At 37.8% G+C, this 19,691-nt stretch overlaps 1 protein-coding gene across 4 annotated transcripts in view; it reads right to left on the bottom strand.

Moving 5' to 3' along the window:
- TOP2B (DNA topoisomerase II beta) overlaps positions 1-19,691 on the bottom strand; it is a 62,858-nt gene that overhangs the window by 1,826 nt on the left and 41,341 nt on the right. For 2 of the 4 annotated variants that reach the window (XM_004588287.2, XM_058657243.1), the window contains exons 22-34: positions 18,668-18,802; positions 17,876-18,076; positions 16,823-17,018; positions 16,584-16,675; positions 13,861-14,016; positions 13,638-13,721; positions 11,395-11,589; positions 7,921-8,065; positions 7,206-7,367; positions 4,899-5,103; positions 3,948-4,027; positions 2,741-2,851; positions 957-1,082 (exon numbers count right to left, since the gene is read on the bottom strand). In XM_004588287.2, coding sequence (XP_004588344.2) covers positions 957-1,082; positions 2,741-2,851; positions 3,948-4,027; positions 4,899-5,103; positions 7,206-7,367; positions 7,921-8,065; positions 11,395-11,589; positions 13,638-13,721; positions 13,861-14,016; positions 16,584-16,675; positions 16,823-17,018; positions 17,876-18,076; positions 18,668-18,802 — 1,888 coding nt within the window. Of the gene's footprint in view, positions 1-956; positions 1,086-2,740; positions 2,852-3,947; positions 4,028-4,898; positions 5,104-7,205; positions 7,368-7,920; positions 8,066-11,394; positions 11,590-13,637; positions 13,722-13,860; positions 14,017-16,583; positions 16,676-16,822; positions 17,019-17,875; positions 18,077-18,667; positions 18,803-19,691 lie in introns of all 4 variants that reach the window. The other 2 variants (XM_058657244.1, XM_058657242.1) reach the window with 1 other exon arrangement.

Genomic DNA, 19,691 nt, shown 5'->3' on the forward strand with positions numbered 1-19,691 from the left:
CACATCTAGACTATCGGCAAAGTTGCAGCAACACATTTTAATGACCTTGATCTAGAGAAGAACACATTCACATTTTGCATGTGATTCTTGATTCCTTCAAAAGGAAACCCTTTAACAAAAAGGCTTCTCAGATGGTATGTAATGGAAAAGCTTTTGGTACTCAATTTGTCACTGACCAATACTTAAAGAAAAAATGCAAATTGTTAGGTGCATTTACTCGCGAATTTAGTCATCAGAAGACCGCATCAGCCAATCACAGACCCCACATGTAACAGGAGACAGAAAGGAAGTGATCTTCTAGCTGCTGGCTGACTCCCCAAATGTCCATCACAGTAAGGGCTGGGCCAGGTGGAAGACAGGAGCTACCATGTGTCCAGGCTTCCCGTGTGGGCAGCAGGGACCTCCCTGCACCATCCCTGCTGCCTCCTGGGCGCACGTTAGCCAGAGGACAGAGTCCGTGCGGGAGGCCAGGACTGGAAGTACAGGTTTTCTGTAGGGTGATCCAAGCAACAGCTTCATGCCACCATAATAAATGCCTACCTCGGAAGGCCCCCCCAGCCTTTTAGATATTAATTTAAATGCTTTGTCTTTTTTCATCTGAAAAAGCGAGTACACCAAACTGCTTTTTCCTTTGGACTCTTAGCACTGAGTTGTAGACACGCTGCTTTTTGAGAAGTAAGAACAATTTAAAATAAAATACGAAGATACTCCAAAAAGTTCATGGAACAATGAAATTATTCTGGTACAATAAAACTTAAAATTTATGCATCTTTTTATAATATATATTTTTATAATACATATTTTCCAGGTACTTTCTGAAGACCTAGTATACAATATACATGAATTTATTTTGGGAACCAAAATCATTTAATTTCATTTTCCAGGAACTTTTTGGATCCCCCCTCAGTATTTTCCACAGGACATACATTACAGGGTTCGATGAAGACAGTTCTCACCTTTTGGTGCTGTCGGCTTCTTTGGAATGCCAAATTCTGAATCTGAGTCGGAGTTTACAGTCTCTGCCAGCTTCCTCTGTTTGGGTGCTCTCTTAGGAATAGGGGCTGTGTCTGAAGCTCGTTTTCCTACTAAGCAAAGTTCCATTTCATAAGTCAATATAGTATAACAAAAACAATTCCTGCTAGGTGCCAGTGTAAAGGCAAATAGTCTCACACAGGACAAAGTACATTTTTGCAACTCTCAAATATAATGAACAGAAATGAATGCATTTCCATTCAGAAGTTAAAACCCAGAATTGTTGCCTTAATGTAGAAATAAATATGAAAATCTTAGACAAATAGACGAAAAGCCTTTTGGTTTGAATTTTGTTTTAAAAATAGACCTTGTTTTTCAGCTTTAACTGCAACTTTCTAATTAATAAAGCAAAATTTGGCATAATAATAATAATAATAATAATGGCTGACTAGATTTTTCTACTTAAAAACAGAACCCCCTGCTGAGTATTCTTGTTTCAGCTTCCAGGCTAGAGATGAGGTCTTGAAGGAGCAACAGCTGGATCCCTCATCACTGTGGCAGGGGCAGCCAGGTCACACACCCCTCCCCATGCCCGAGGGGCCTAAAGGAAGAGGCTGCGCACATACACTTCCTGTGGCCAGCTGATCAAAGCACCATTTTTCCTTACCACCATTCCCAGTTTTCCTGTACTGTACGACACGTTCAACTATACCAAGCAAAACTGGATCAGATGACATAGTAGGACGGTCTACCTCCTTGCTGTGGACCACTGGAACTACATGGAATGTGAAGTTACACAGTCCCACAGAGTAACGTAGATTGAAATGGGTATTTTCGGATGTTATATTTTGGGAGGAAAACATTTAAGGTTTCTCCTCCTAGAGTTCTGGAAATTATACCAGTTCCCTATTCAACTATATAGTGAAATTAAAAATGAGCCAATGAAGAGAGGGAAGCCAGTAGAAGGGTTAAGTTATCAAGACACCATCATTCTGAAAGCCAGGATCCTTATATTCATTGATCAGCTTGCCCCAGTCACTGGATAAGGACAGCTAGAGCAGGAGTGTTAATACTCCAGCTGAGAAATGGAGGGACGGTCACGGCACACTAACGCGGAACAGGCAACGGACACGGGTGGGTCACCCAGTGTATCAACACTCCAGCCCGTGGCGCCACAGTCCACGTTCTGCTGTATTCAACACATATGTACCTACAATGGTGCTGTCCACAGGACTTACGATGTGTGAGGAAGTAACATGCATCATCTATTCACTTGCTGTCTTACACAGCATATATCAATGACATGAATTTTGCAACATTATCTTCCCAACACACAGCACTAAAACTGACCTCTCTGAAAGAGTTAAAAATATATTCCTTGGTATTATGGCAGATTCACAAACCAGCTCCAAGTGTTCTGTGAACCATCTAAGGCTACAGACTAGAAGCTACAGAGCTCACAGGAAAAAAGACTGCAACTGAACTGACCAATGCCTCAACATGAGGGGACAGGACTGACGCAGGAGTCAGGCTACTTATAAATACACATTTCAATCCACTTCACATCCTAACCACCACAAAGGAGCTTTACTAGAAAGCTACCTTTAGATCCCAACCCATGGGATTATTTTATCATTACAACAGCTTTAAGATGCAGTCTTGCAGATATCTTTATAACTCCCTTGCATGGTTACATATTAAAATGTATGTTTCCATCAACCATCTCTATAGTTTATGCAATGATTAACGATCAAGTATAAATACATACCCTTTCTAGCAGCTGCTGTTTTACCAGGAACCTTATCTGTCTGTTTCGGACCAAATGATGGCGAAAAAACAGAAGCAGAATCTTCTTCATTACTTTCAAATTTAGCTGAATCTAAAATTACAAAGCTTTTTAAAGTAAGATTCTAAAAGACCTCAGTAAACCTGATGACCTTTATTTAGTAGTAATTGATCTAAAAGTTCCTATTTTCTGTTCACATGATCCAGAATATACAAATAGTAAAATTACGGGGGAAGAAGGGACGGAAAGGGAGAGCAGTGACTCCTAGACCCACAACACTGTACCGCTGAAAGCAATCAACAGTAAAGGTGCAAATAGACCAATATAACTCAAATAACTTTGCTATAAAATGGAAATGTGCAGTGAAAATAGTTCCAAATGCTAATCACCTAAAAGAGTTGATGAGTAAAACACACTAAGTTAAAATATGAAAAAGGTTAACTGTTTCATATTTACATAAATAACACTGTTAACCATATATCATTAGTAATATCCAGAGCTTTACTAGTTCATATTTGTAAGTCAAGAAATCATTGAAGATTAATATAAAAGGCATGTAGGCTTACTTTCAGTTTACAATTAGTCAAATCACTTTAATCAATCACTTCTCTCCGTTACCAAGCAGCAGGAGCTTTGAAAATGGCTACTTGACTTTAGCCGCTAGGCCAGAAAATGGCTACTTGAATCTAAGTAAACGTCTAACTGTTCCAACAAGCTGCTCAAAGTGAATATCCACACGTAAAGGATACGCAGCAAATACAGGTCTGTCTTGTGTGGGATTTTAAAATGCAAGGGTCAGTTTAGTGTTCTCAAAAATCCTACATACAAATGATATACAAACAGACCAATCGAAATTGCTCTTATGATTCCAAATCACTTAGATATTAAGCTTTATTAAACTCAAGCCTTATACATTCACACTGCATAAAAGGAAAATGTTCTGTTTATATTTTTCGTCGTTACTGCATTATACTCTCTACAAAAACCACAGATGTAAGCACCTCTGTACTGCAATCACCTCCGGAAGTTTAGATCTGATTACGGTGCGCAAAATGTGAAGCTTTCTACTCATGAATATTTTTAATATTCAATTGTGACCAACTGATTCATTTGCCATTTTCTTTCTGCCACTAAAATATATTGATGATACAGTAAGTAACCAGTAAAAAAACAAAGTAAGTGTGCATACCATCTTCTGACTTTTGGGAGTATGAAGGAAATGAGAAGAGATTCCCAAAGTCCTGACTTTTTTTGTCATGTGAAGATTTTCTGTTGAGGAAGAAGAAAAACCATGAAGAAGACATGACTGAAACATTGGAGCTCGACCCTGATAGATTCTATAATACACACTGCAGGATTATAATCACAGCATGAAACTTTAGTCCAAAGTTTTCTCTCCTTTATGTTCACAAATGTGTATACACACTCACAAACTTGTCAATACACATAAAACAGACACATTAATATAAAGCAGAAACCAAGCATTACCATTAAGCTACATTCAATGGTTGCCCTGATTGTCCCAAATTGTACTATCAACAAATTATGGCAAAAGCCACGACAAAGAATTCCCATGATGGCAAACAATATCCATTTATGATCCCAGATTACTGGCAATCAGTTCGACATTCCTGATCAAGACCAACCGTAATAGGAGTGAAAATATGTCCTTACAAAAGACCTGGTAGTCCATAACCTTACCAAAGTCAAGAAAAACCAAGCAAGACCAATGGAGTAACTTTTCTCAATGCCAGAGGTTGTCCGATTCCAAACCACTGGCTGCAGCACATCCTTGTACATAGTGTTTCCGTGGAACATGGTTATCCCCATTTATTCGCATATTGCTTATGACTGTTGCCTTGCCACAATGACATCCTTGTAACAAAACCCATATGACCTGCATTCTTCAAATATTTACTGTTGAGCCCTTTAAGGAAGAAGTGTGCAGCTCCCTCCTGTAAATTACAGCCACATTTATGGGGACAGCTTCAGTTTTAATGATTTTATTCCCTCATGAGGAAGATGTACCCTAGCCACAATGCTACCAGTTTCTCAGGAGGAGCTCACTGTAAGACCTTTGGCAGGTAATTGCAACAACTAACTGTAACACGTTAGGAAGTAACATTGCTTTATAACTTACTCTGGTGTAGCTTTTGATTTGCCTGGTGAAAATGTGTATTCATCTTTATCTAGGCCATCTGAAGGAACAAATTCATCTTCCCCATCATTGATTATGGGAGATGCCTTTACTTTCAACTCTTCCAAGTCATTATTCTCATCATCATCATCATCAGCATCATCATCCTCCTCTTCTGAGAAATCAAATGTGTATTTAGGTCTTTCAGCTAGGAGAAAAATTAAAAATGAACATTAAACTCAAATCTTAGCTTTATCCGCATGCAAAATTATCAGATAGCACATTTGAAAAGTGTTGCAACTATCTCTGAAAATATGTAAGGTAAAAGACAAGCACTTAAGGAATGAAAACCAGAAATTTTGGCCTCACTAATTTGGCAATGTTAACATCTGCATTATCTCTTGCAGGAGGTTATATGGTAATGCTGCATAAACTAAAAATATATACTGGGGGCCTGGCCTGGTAGCCTCGTGCCTAAAGTGCCTTGCATCCACCAGGATCCCATACGGGCACCGGTTCATGTCCCGGCAGCCCCGCTTCCCATGCAGCAACCTGTGTGTGGCCTGGGAAAGCAGTTGGGGATGGTCCAAAGCCTTCAGACCTTCAATCCTCATGGGTGACCCAGAAGAAGCTTCTGGCTTTGGATTGGCTCAGCTCCGGCCATTATGACCACTTGAGGAGTGAATCAACAAACAGATCTTCTCCTCCTCTCTATCTGACTTTGCAATAAAAATAAAAATCTTAAAAAATCTTAAAAATAAAAATCTTAAAAAAAAGGAATATACACTGGTGACACGGACTGAGACTGTAACCAAGGAAACCATGGTACGAATGACAAACACTTTCTATTTCTGTGATTACAAATAAATTTTACAGTTCATCAAGAAGCACTAAACTTTCTCTGAACCTTGGGTAAAAACTTTATTCTCTTCACACCCAGGTTTACTATGAAATAACGAAGACAATCATCTTTCAGATGAATGACAAAAATAGAAACCTAAGACTTCAAAATATCAAAGCAATAATTTAATAGAATGCATTCCAAGCCATCAATTATAGGAAAAGACATACTAGTACAATGTGAATATAATTTCTTTCTAATTTCTAACATACTGCAATTTAAAAACTGGAGGATATGTAACTTTACACTTTGCTTTTAATGTATGAAATAGCTCAGATAATTTATGGTATAACTTGCTAAAAATATGCCTGTAAAATAATACCTCTATGGACATTAGGATAAAGAAATGTAATCACTTGATGACCAAAGAGCCCAAGAATTTAAGGTCTGACATAATTAAAAGCTATTTCTTATATCAGGATTTTAATCAACTAACTTAAGAAATTTACATTCTGTTAAAACACTTCAAGTTAATGAATATCAAAAGGGATCAAGCCACATGCTAAACCACAAAATAAAGCAACAGAATGGTATTCTACAGTCTAACCTTACCACTGAGGTTATCTAAAACAGACTTATGTAGATGCAATCAGACTGCTGAAGTAGAAAAAATTACAAGAAGTCGGACACAAAGAAAGAACAAAAGAACAGGACACTTTCTGCTAGACCCACCATGGCTGGTATCTTTCAAACTATAGAGTGAAAAGAACAGCTTTATAATACAGATAAGAAAACATGGGCCCGGCGGCGTGGCCTAGCGGCTAAAGTCCTCGCCTTGAAAGCCCCGGGATCCCATATGGGCGCCGGTTCTAATCCCGGCAGCTCCACTTCCTATCCAGCTCCCTGCTTGTGGCCTGGGAAAGCAGTTGAGGACGGCCCAAGGTATTGGGACACTGCACCCGTGTGGGAGACCTGGAAGAGGTTCCTGGTTCCCGGCTTCGGATCGGCGCGCACCGGCCCGTTGCGGCTCACTTGGGGAGTGAATTATCGGACGGAAGATCTTCCTCTCTGTCTCTCCTCCTCTGTGTATATCTGGCTGTAATAAAATGAATAAAATCTTTAAAAAAAAAAAAAAAGAAAACATGATTACACAACGGAACTTGAGCTGTGGTTATGCATCAAGGTGAAGGAATTCATGATGGGGGAAGGGTTTGGGGTGAAGGGGGGGGAATCCCAGTACCTATGAAATTGTGTCATGTAATGCAATGTAATTAATGAATAAATGAATATTAAAAAAAAACATGATTACAGTAATTTTGAAGAAGTTGTAGAGCAGCATTTTTCATCTTCCTAACTGAAATTTGTTCAACAGCAGTGACTTTAGTATTTAGCCACATTGGTAATAGTAACAACAACCTGTAAGTCAGACTACAACACATAGTAATGTAAATAGAAAATGCATCACGAACCAGCTGCTCTCCTAAGCAGAGAATCCCTTGGGATAACCACGGGCTCTGTTTCCTCCAGGTCGCTCTCCGACTTGGAATCATCATCTGACCAAGGATTCCGTTTCTTCACTTTCTTTGCACCAGGCTTGCCAGATGATGTGGGTGTCTTCCTCACCCTGGTACCTAAAAGTCAAACAGCAACATCATATGAATTGTGCTTCCACAGATGTCATCAGGAAAATTAAAACTGTTACAATGAAGAGTCTTTTCATAAAATAATCAGCATTCATAAAAGTTGAAGTTATTTATTTCAACTAAAAGAAAAAAAATCATCAAAATCCGGCTAAGGGGCCCAGTGCGATAGCGTAATGGTTAATATCCTCGCCTTGAACATACCAGGATCCCATATGGGCACCGGTTCTAATCCTGGTAGCTCCACTTCCCATCCAGCTCTCTGCTTGTGGCCTTGGAAAGCAGTCGAGCACGGCCCAAGGCCTTAGGACCCTGCACCTGCATGGAGACCCGGAAAGAAGTTCCTGGCTCCTGGCTTTGGATCGGCGCAGCACCGGCCGTTGTGGCTGCTTGGAGAGTGAACCATCAGATGGAAGATCTTCCTGTCTCTCCTCTTCTCTGTACATCTGCCTTTCCAATAAAATAAATCTTAAAAAATCTGGCTAAGGTCTGCCTAGTTTTTCTCACATATACCAAATCAAACACCCGTATAGTAACTCCTCACCTGGCTCCTTTTTCTCCCTTTTGGGTTTGGGACCTTTGCCGACAGGTGCTAACGGGGTCACTGCGTCTTCTCCGGCACCCTCCATGGGTGTCCCAGTGAACTCTTCATCAAACTCTGTTTTTACTACGGTAGTATCAAGATCACCCTGCATGTTAAAAAGAAAATGTATACGTTAAAATAATTTAAGACCAAAGAGTTCCAGTCAATGAACAGCATCTTCACTATTGTTAAAAAAAAAAAAAAAAGTTCCGTTGAGATCCTAACAGAAGACCATGATCACATAGTGCTTTACTTACTTGTAGAAAATGACATTTATAACAGAAAATAAGAACTGTAAGCAGACAATGAGTACTTAGAAACAAACATAAGCAATGAGAAGGCTGAGGCAGGCACTGTGGTAGTCATTTAAGCTGCTACTGGTGAGAGCTGCATCCCCAGTCAGAATGCTGGTACAGGTTCCAGCTGCTGTTTCCAACCCAGCTTCCTGCTAATGCACTCAGGAAAGCAGTAGGCCCCTGCCACCTGACTAGGGATCGTGCCAGGAGTTGAGCCACCTGCTTCAGCCTGCCCCAGCCCTGGCTGTTACAGACATTTAGGGAGCAGACCACGGAATGGAAGATCTGTCACTGTCTCTATTTCTCTGCCTTCAACTAGGTGAAACAAATTAAGATTTATTTTTATTACAAAGTCAGATATACAGAGAGGAAGATCTTCCGTCCAATGATTCATTCCCCAAGTGACCACAACGGCGGGTGCTGCGCCGATCCGAAGCCAGCAGCCAGGAACTCTTTCAGGTCTCCCACACAGGTACAGGTCCCAAGGCTTTGGGCCGTCCTCGACTGCTTTCCCAGGCCACAAGCAGGGAGTTGGATGGGAAGTGGAGCTGCCGGGATTAGAACCAGTGCCCATATGGGATCCTGGCGCATTCAAGGCGAGGACTTTAGCTGCCAGGCCACCGTACCAGGCCCCTAAATTATTTTTTTTAAAGAGAAGAAAGTAGTGTCTGATTATCAAAGGGACTTCCATACCGATAGCTAACTGTAGTGAAGGCTACCTGCAAACTGAGGCTTTCACATACTAGAAAAAGAATCTTCAAGTATTGAAAGGATATAAGCAACACGTCATGCACAGGAAGGTACATCCTGACTGTGGAAAAAGAAAGAAATCATTAGGAAATAAAGCAGCCGCTCAATAGAAAAAGTGAGTAGTTCTTCCTAAGGGCAAAGGCGGCACCACAGAGAAGCTACCTTTCTGATCTGGTTCTGAAAGAATGACCCAAGTTTATCGAAGTTAAGACTAAGGAACCATCCCAGGTTGGAGGCACAGAGGCGTGGGACATCACATTGTATTTTATTAGTCAGATCTACAAATACAGGAAACAGTTTGCTAGGAGCCAATGAAAGGGAAGAGGAAAGACTATCAAAGAGGAGAAATACAGGGAGGCATCCAGGAGCCAAACTGCTGTATCCTAGCAACCTGTGTTCATCATGGGAGTCACTGAGGATTTAAAGGATGTGTGTGCAGTCAATTCAGTTTCAGAAATATTCTGGTATAAATGATCTAACTGGGGGCCAGCACTGTGGCACAGCGGTAACTGCCATGGGCAATGCTGACATGCCACACAGACCATGTCCCAGCTGCTCCATTTCTGATCTAGCTCCCAACTAAAGCTGTGGGTAAGGGGGAAGATGGCCCAAGTGCTTGGGTTCCTGCCACCCAGGGGTGAGACCCAAATGACGCTCCTAGTTTGGCCTTGCCCAGCTCTGGCCATTCCTGCTACTTTACAAGTCAACGAAAGGATGGAAGCCTCTAGGCTTTATGTAACTCTGATGTTCAAATCATCTTTATACACACAGATACATAACCAAAAGGAATGAAATAAAGGTAGAAATCATGAGACCACTAGGGACTAGTTCTAGATCTCAGAGAAAGCTTAGCAAACTTGACCAAGACAAGGGGGTACATTCTGATTGTCTTGTAGGCAGTCAGTAGGATTTAGCTGCTGATTAAATGAGCAAGCCCCCTGTGGCTGGCTTCCATCAGTTACTGCTGATCCTGTTATTAGCTTACATGATGTGCAAGGCAGGTTTTGAGATGAACAGGATGCATTGTTTCAGACATGCTTGAATTCCAGGGGTTTGGGCACTCAGGTGTCCCTACTAACCTGGTTCTCCTGAGAACAGTATAATGTAGGACACAGATTTAAGAGGCGTCAGTATGAATGGAAAAAGTTCCCAGCATAGATGTGGTGATCTCAAGAAACTATGTAAGGGGAAAAGTGGTGAGAAATGAACCTGACAAATAGCAAGTGGAAAGGAGAGAAACCATGCTGTCAAGGATCTAGGAAAGTTTGCATAACTAAACGAACCATGCAGGATAGGGGGGCACATGAGAGCAAAGCAGCACCGACCTCTGTTCACATGAGAACACCTGCTCCAGTGTCAAAATGTTTCTATGCTTCTACAAACAGCTCCATAGCAAGAACTTGGCAATCTTCAAGCCCAGCTCTTAGGCTCGTTTCCCAAACTTTCCATTATATGACCCTACATTCCTAAAAACCTCTTGGAAATAGCTATATATCCTTCTCAGATTCTTAAATCAACTTTTCTGGAAATACAAGCCCGTGTCTTTAGGACCAGTCACATATTCTGTTTCCTTAGCTCTGAAGATTCTTTCCAGACTTTCCTTCTTCTGGCTAACTCTAACCATTCCTGCTCAAAGACAGATTAAAATACCATTTAAAAAAATCCTCTGTGCTACTTAGCCGGCTATTGGCATAATATTTGCATAACATTTGTGTAACTAAAAGCAAAATGAATAGTAAAAGATAGTTTACTTTGAGAGCCAAACCCTTTTCTACTATAAAACCTCACGATATAAAGTTTACGTTTTAAAGTTAATACACTAATTCTTTGGTTTTTGCTTGTCCCAAAGTTTTGCATTTAGAAAGCTGTTCAGTGGATTATTCATTTTAGATTTCCAGTTTCATTTAAAAAATTGAACGGTGAGAAGAGGTTTGGGGAAGAGGTTGACACAGCAGCTGAGATGCCTACATCCCACACGGGTGTCTAAGTTTGAATTCTGCCCTTACTCCTGATCCCAGCTTCTTGCTAGTGTAAACCTTGGGAGGCAACAGATGGTGGAGCAGTTCCTGAGTCCCCGCTGCCCACGAGGGGGTCTGGACTGAGCCTGGCTCCCTGGCCTTCTTGGCCTTCGCAGAACAAACCAGCTGATTGAAAATCCCTGTCTTTTTGCTTCCCAAGTTAAATTTTTATAATGCTTAAAAATTGAGTTGACTATTTTTTTTACATACATGTGATCTTTAACCAGTTTGATTTCCTATCACAGTTGAACTGTATTAAATTCAAAAATAAAGCATGATAAAGGCACACTCCAAAATATTTAAATTACATGATTCTATGTAGAATAAAGTTTAGAGAAAGAAAAAAAGCAAAGCGAAGAGGCGTGTCATACCTTCTTCTTCTTCAGTAACTTTTTGCTGGCATCTGCCTTCATGGCTGTAATTTCCGGAACAATTCTCCTCCCATAAGGTGAAGGCATTGTCTCTTCCAACTGAAGCTTCTTCACTTTAGGTTTGCCAACTTTCCCTTTGATTGCTTTGCCAGACATCCCAGCCAGAATGTCCTCTCGTTCTTGAGCTTCCACTTTCTGAGGTAGAATTAGAAGGGAAGAGGGGACGCAGATGAAATTATCTAAGAAAAGATCATCATTACTGTGTATGAAACTGAAATTCTAGTTCACTAAGAAATAGAGCTTTCAACTGATCTATCCCAAAATGAAGTAGTGAAAAACCACCTGCACGTCACCCTAACTCATTCGACTAGCCTCTCATGAAACACGGAGGTGAGGAGCTGGAGCGATGGGGTGGTGGGGACTTAACGGCCTAAACGATTCCTTCCAACTCCAGGGTCTTATGATCTGAATTTGGAATCAAGACCTCTGATAATCTGGTACCATCATAATCCTAGCAAGTCACACACAAAGGTCTATTAACAGGAACAAAACTATTCTTTTCTATTGATCTAGCAAAAATAGAAAATGTAACAATGGTTCATAAATTTAAAGTCAGAAGGTATGTAAAATTGGAAGTACGAATACAGGCAAGATGCAACTTAGGATATTCTACATAATAAATGATATATTTCTAATATCATAGGTTCAAATTACTCCTATCAATAATTACGGATTTAAATAATTGAAAGGTAACAAGCATTTGAAGATATTTTTGTAGCATAGTATTTTTATGAAAATGTAAGTTTTAGAAACAGGAGGACTTAGATTTCCCCTATACCTCTGATTTATATATCCTCAGGAAAGAGAATTTAAAGAACATCTATCATATATTAGGTATTAAAAAATACACATAGTGATAGAAACAAGAAAAAAATGAAGACCCGAGAGGATCAGTAATTGCTCTTAACCATGATATAGTTCGTCTCAAAACAAGTTAGCTAAGTTCTCTGAACTTCAGGATTCTTCTTGGTAACAGGCTAATGGAAACTTTCTTCAAACGGAGTGCTGAGGGGAGTCACTCTGAGGTACACAGAAATGCAGGACCAGCACAGCCAACAAGTAGCATCGGGGCCAGTGCAGGGGCACAGCAAGCTCATCCCGCACCTGCCGCCCGGCTCACGGGCTGTGCAGCTCCTTGCTTACGGCCTGGTAAAGTGGTACAAAGTCAAGCCAGATAGGAGCGTAACTTCCAGTGTTGTGTTACAGATTAAAGTTATTACTATACATTAGATAATTCAAAATACTGAAAAAAGACTTTGAATATTTCCATCAAAGAAAGGATAAACGCTTGAGGATGAATCATCTAAATACACGATTTAATCAGTATTTAACGTTTGAATGTAATGAAATATATAATCCCATAAAGATATTCATTTTTTAAAAATTCTGATTAATAAGAAAAATATAAATATAAACCAAGGCATACTTATGCTGTGGCTCTTGAAATATCACTAAGGGAACCCAGGACAACATAACTAAAAAGTTCCGATTAGGTAACTAATATACCACACTTGCTCTTCTAACTTCCAGTTCTAACATGCGCCATAATAATAAAATTAGAGCATGTGGACAATAAACCAGTGAAAATGATTAGAAGGAAAAGAGGAAGTAATTCCACATAAGTAATCACTAAAATCACAGTATATATTTTCCCACTCAAAAGCAGATGCTACGACTGTTAATCTAATTCCAATATTTTAGGTACACAATTTTTAAAAAGGTTTACAATTTCTCCTTTCAATTTATTTTTACACTAGAATTCTAATTGGAGAAACTTAGGTTATAACATGAAAATAAAGATTTCTGCCTTTTAACCTAATGAGACTCATTCCACTGCTAAAAGCAAGATACTTCTATTATACACATACATATGTGTGTACTATATTAATATACATATATGTGTATATATACACACACATCTATAGATACTGCGCTTATGTCCTTGCAAGAAAATAAACTGAATGAATTTTACAAGTTAAGAAATTTAAGTAGAAAGTATTAAAATTTAGCCAATTTTAAATTTCCTCTCTAAATAAATCCATACTTTTCTCAACATTTCATATAGCTATAGCTAGAGGCTTAATCCAAAGTCAGATTAAACACCCTCAGAGTTCATTATAAGACAACTTTACTCTTGTTTCATGAAGATTACTCAAAATGTGTTTTTAATGGAGACAACCTACATCCAGTTCTTCGACAAATGCTGCTAAATCTTCCTTCCAGAGATCCGAAGGGGATTTTCTTTTAAGATCACTGACCTCTCGCCCCTACGATAGAAAGTAGTACAGTTTAAGCATTCATTTAAATATGTATAAAGAGTTAATCAATATTTATTTTTGGGAAAAGAAAACTGAGGATATGGCTAACACCACAGTTTCAAATTATTTAACCCACAAAAGTTCATACTTTTGCATCTCTCTGCTTAATCAGTTCTTCAACTTTTTCTTTAGTAAGAGACCACAGAGACATATTTAAAATATAATTAAAATCAGGGCCTGAAGGAGTTCCTGAATCGGAGGAACTATCATCATGCTGGTTTTGTGTTTCTTCCTCTTCTGCTGCCTGTAAAAAAAATACACTTTATATTAAAGTCAAATTAGTGCTGACATTTTCTGAATACTGAGTTAAATATTCTATTAATGCTACATTATAAATGCTACTCTGTCAGGTTGGCAGGGTTAATTTAGATTATCTGCAAGATTACCTATAAAAATGTTTCCTATAAAGAACTGAAAATTTTCTAAAGATGTACAACAAAACCTTCAGAAGAAATGGTATATTCAATCCCTATTCATCTTAGAGACTGATGAAAAACTGCTTTCCTCAGAAACTGTTACTAAATGAGAACACCTTAAATCGTGAAAGTAATAGAGTGAAACTAATGTTTTATCATTGCATCTTGTGAGATTTTTATATTTGTGAAAGAAAAATGTGAAACCAAGAATAAATATTATCACTGAAAACTGCTTTGCATTTTTAATAAATGTATCTGGTACAGGCATTCACTAAAAACATTCTTATTAAAAATTCCTCAAAGCAAGTAGACTTGTGAGAACTCAAAGTTTACTTTAGACATTGAGTTGGGAACTAAAGAACTGCCAAAGGCCTTCTGAAACTTGACTCATAAGGCCCTTAGAAACAGATGCAACAATAATGTCGTGCTGATATTAAATTGCAAAATAAAGAATTTCATAAAAGTTGTTTTAGATGATATCATCCTCAAGATTTTGAAAACTGAAATGGTCATTCAACTTCAAATAAGTTGTTTAAAGCACTTAAAATAAAAATGACTGAGGCAACAATATCACTCCATAAAACAAGGAGCTCACTTTTAGTAACCAAAAAAGAGAAAAGCTTTATGTTAAAAATTTAAGTAAATAATGTATTCATACAAGGTTTGGCTGTACTTTAGAAATGCAGTAAAAATGTCAAAGCGACAGACTTCACTTCATAAACAAAACTATAAATTTGGTTATTCAACATTACCAAATAAGGAATGCTGTTCAGCTGGTAAATAAACACCTATATAACTTATCAGATTTTGTGTTCTGGAATCTTCAAAAATTCCTCAAGTAATAGTGCATTTGCTATGAAGTATTTCAACTGTTAGTCTCCTAGAGAACTATACCAGTGGGTCATAAAAACTATACTTCAATCTATTCAATTCTAGTTTTTGATTAAATTCAAATTCTTAATGAATGCTGTATGACTGTATCTATCACTGTTGATGGACTATAAGACTCAAATCAAGAAAAAAAAATCAAGTTTGAATGATGTATTCATTACTTTAAAAAAAAACCCTTTTAATCTACTGTTCAGCTGCTGTAATTCTAACTCTTGAACTTTCTGCAAAAACAGGACACTTTCGTAGCAGCAGGTCTGTTAGCTGGCCACCCTAACGCTAGTGTACACACAGCCAAGGTGCTGTGAAGATGACAAGATCATCACAGAAACGAAGATATGCTTTACCCATGGATTCTACATCCACCAGAAGAGCATCCCCTAACAGTAGATACCTTCATCTTTTAAAGCTAAGCAGTAAAAATAATTAACTAGTAAACTCATGAATTTGAAGATATAACTGAAACACTGATACAAAAGGCCAAATAGTATATAAATCCTAATCTGGAGTTTAACAATAAACCAAAAAATACTGAGAGGAAATTTTTAAAAATTTGTAATTCTGCATGCTGCCCATCCTGTCCTATCTAGTTTCTTCAGTATTTGAATAAATCTATCATAAAAACATAATACAAACAAAAGCAACAATTCAATGTAATATGATGAATATATAGAAAAACATTATGGTTGAGAACTCATAACTAAAAAAGGTTTCATTTCAAGTTAGTCCACATAATCATATTGTTAGATATTAACGTTGTTGATATATATGTAAATAATCTAATTATCAGAAATTAACGATCAAATTTTCTTTTGTATTTCTGTTCTCAATCACAATGTTATATTGCCTTTCAAAATGTTTCCTCCTTACATACATCAAGAAACTGCTCCTGAGGGGAATCTCAGTTTCAATACCCCATTGATTGAATTCATATCACTACGTTATGAGCTGAAAGGGACGACTTAAAGTAACAAAACATCAGACTCTTAATCTGAAGTTCTTGGCTTTAAATCTCTAGCCAAAAATGTAAGCCCAGGGACGAGCACTTACGTGATGCTCTATAAAGTTCTAGAATAATGAGTATTTTGTCTCCAGATTCCCAGCATTAACCAAACCCAGATCAAGGGCATAGTGTCTGGATGCCATACTGTGACCACAGACTGAAAAGTATGAAATCGAGTGCGCTGCCACTCTGGTTCCCAGATAGTGTACATGCATCTCACAGAAATCACCACCACAAACGACACCCTCTTATTGGCAGGCTCAAGGGGACTGAGCTACCTTCTCCGACTTGGAGTCATTTCTCCAGGCCCTGGTGGAGTCACACTGGCCAAGAGTTTTGTGGTGGGTGTGCACGGCAATTTCCTGCACTGTATTTGTTCTGTGGATAAACAGACAACTCATCACCTTTAGCAATACTAAATTTAAAGTTCAGGGGTGGGTTTTCGTTTGTTTGGGAAGTTGATTTTAAAAGCTTCTCTGAACGTCTTTTTCTGCAAATGATTACCTTTTCTTGTGCTTCTTTCCAGGCTTTCACTGGGTCAGATTCATAACCTCTCTGGACTAACATTTGAATCAAATCTTTCTTTGACCTATTCTCTATGTGAGGGAAAAATAAAGTTAGGATCAAGAAAAGAGATTCAATTTGTATTTGTTTATATTCTACTGATAAAAATGTCTTCTATTAATAAAGCTTTTTTTTTCCATTTTTAACTAATCTTTAAATTTTAAAAGGTTGCATCTTACCTATAGTAATTTTCCCTTGTATCTTCTCTAAAATGAAACGGGCCTGATTGTTGAGCTTGGTAGATTCTGCTCCCAGCATTCCTACAAGCCACTCCTTTCGTAAACCATAGTAACTCAATCTTAAATCAAAGAATTCTTTCAGAATGTCTTGCACAGTTTCATACTTCTTCAGACATCCCATATGATCAAAGAGAACCTAGGCAAAACAGTTTTCGTGGATTATATAATCCGCACTCTTATTTTAATGTAAATGACCTCCACAGTATTTAAAACAGTAACATACTATGAACATACAACCCCTAAAAGCTATTGAGTAGAACCAGAACCAATAAGACATTTCTGTAAATACCACTTTGAAAACCACTAACTACAGAAAGGCCTGCAATATAATTTTGAGCTAAAAATAGCTTCTTTTAAAAACTAGCTATAAAACCATCTAAGAAAAATGTTTCCCCCAAACTAAAAACATACATTTGCCCCCATCTTTGACTTCTATAATTACTTGTGTTGTTTTATAAATTACTTGTGTTATAATTCAAACTTTTATTAACCCTCTACCAGTCTGTCTCAGGCACATAACAATGATTTTTCTGAACCATTATGCTATCACTGAATGTTTTTTATCTTTTATTGCATTTTAAAATTAGAATGGAATTTGGGTAGTGTTACACATTAACATAATTTTCTTCCTAGTTTTATATGTAAACACAAATATATAATTTTAATGAAGCAAATTTGGGTTATGTGGAAATTAAGATTCTACAATTGACTTGTTGATAGAGGTAGGCGTAAGGCACATAAAAGTCCACAATAACCATTCTCTCCTACAGTATGTGTGAAAATAAATACATCCTGTGTTCCAATTCAGATGTAGAAGCAGGAATTGAGAATAAAAGTAACACATCAAAAGTAGAGAAAGGAGTATATACCTAGATTCTTCACCAAATACACAGTGACAAAGTACATTCATTTGACTACCTCCATCATGAAGCCAATCCCAACAACTGAATTTATACCAGACAAGGAAAATCAAGGAGTAAATGTAAAAATTACCATGGAATTACAAGTAAGAGTAGTTTGAAGCTTAAACACTTTATGTAATCCAGCAGCTTCTGCTTGCGCCAGTTTCTCTTCTGTCATTTTCACCACAAATTTCACAGTTGTATCAGTATGATATTCTTTGTAATCAGAAATTAATGCTGGTGTTTTGTCGGTTCCATTCAGCATAGGTTCTAAAACTTGTTCTTTGTACACCTATAAAAGATTCAACATTAAGTAATTCCTTCACTTACTCTCATGTTCTGCTACAAAAAGTCTTTACAATCTCTGAAAAACTCTTTTACTCCTTCAAGAAGAAAAAAAAAAAAAAAAAAAGGAAAGCTCCACTTCTATTGCCTCCTGCTCAGTCACTCTAGAAGAAAATGTCTGGGCATCTAGCAGTGAGAGAAGGCCAGCAAGGTCAAGGCTCGGATGTGCTCATCCTGCCAAGGGAAGATGAAGTCCTGACAGTACGGAGAGTACATCAACTAGAAGGGACAACAGAGGACACAAACAATTAGATTTATAACAGCTGATATTAATTGACTTGAACATATTGATTGCTGTAAGAATTTAAAACACTGATCCTATTTCTTTCAAAATATACACAAAATTTTTAAAAAATGCCTAACAAACCATACCTCATTAAGTTTAAAAGTTTCAATTACTGTATGAGTGAGTAAAAATGTATGCAAGGTTTATTTACTACTACTCAAACTGAGAATCCACAATGATGGAATAATTCTTACCGGAAAGAACTGCTAATGCAATGCCCTTCGCAGAGGGAGTGCACGTATTTATACTAACCTGTGTCCAAGTTCTAACTGGAAGCTCTGTAATTTCTACTGTATTCCTATCAACCACAAATATTTCACCACTGACTGCATACTGGTTTTGACCAAGTTCTTGGATTGTGCCTTTAAAGTTCTTGTAGTTTGGAAGCTGCAGGAAAAAAACACAAATAACTTAGAAGTCCTGACTTCTCTCTTGAGTGTTACTGCCATATTTGAATGCTTCTTAGTTCATAGGTTATTGATAGTGACAAACATAACAAATTGAATTTCTCACCCTTAATCATCCCTCTTACCTAGTGACTACTCGATCATGGATTCATAACCTTTTAGTATATTCCAATTATCTTCTGAACCTCAAAATCTCATCATTGTACCTAGATTTCTTAGAATACTTCAGTCTGCTGTCCAACCCTTAGATTAATATCCCTTAACTTCAAATTCTCTGGGCCCTATATTGAAAGCCTCTCACATTCCAAATTTAATGTGATTTTCTACTTTTTCCTCTAATGATTTGCCTTGCAGAACCACTGCCTTTCTTCCAACATTTTGTTTGAATGTTCTCAGTACTCTCACTTTCATTATCTATCCACAGAGCCTTCAGATACACAGCACTCCCATTTATCTAATTTCTCAAATGAGCCCTCCCATCATTCACACCATCACTATAGAAATCAGGCCTATAGCATAGTACGTTGCTACTTTTTGCATATTCGGCCATTATTAATATCGTCTATGTCTAAACTTCGGGTTCTAATCCCTTATCTTGATAACACATCAATTTTTTGCAGACAGTGCTGACAGACATTGATCTCCGTGTAAGAATAGAGTAAGCAAACAAGCTGTGTCTATCCAATCCTCATACACTAGCAGTATTCCAAAGTCTACAGCAGCTTAAATAAAACTATAATCATAAAAAGCACTATGATGCTTCAGTTCAAAATACTTTGAAGTATTTTATTTATAGAAAACAGCAGAGAATATACTTGACTTAATTTTTAGTTTGAAATATAAAAATGAAATAAAACAAATAGAAACAC

The sequence above is a fragment of the Ochotona princeps genome, chromosome 30, assembly GCF_030435755.1.
Source record: "Ochotona princeps isolate mOchPri1 chromosome 30, mOchPri1.hap1, whole genome shotgun sequence".
Classification (NCBI taxonomy): domain Eukaryota; kingdom Metazoa; phylum Chordata; class Mammalia; order Lagomorpha; family Ochotonidae; genus Ochotona; species Ochotona princeps.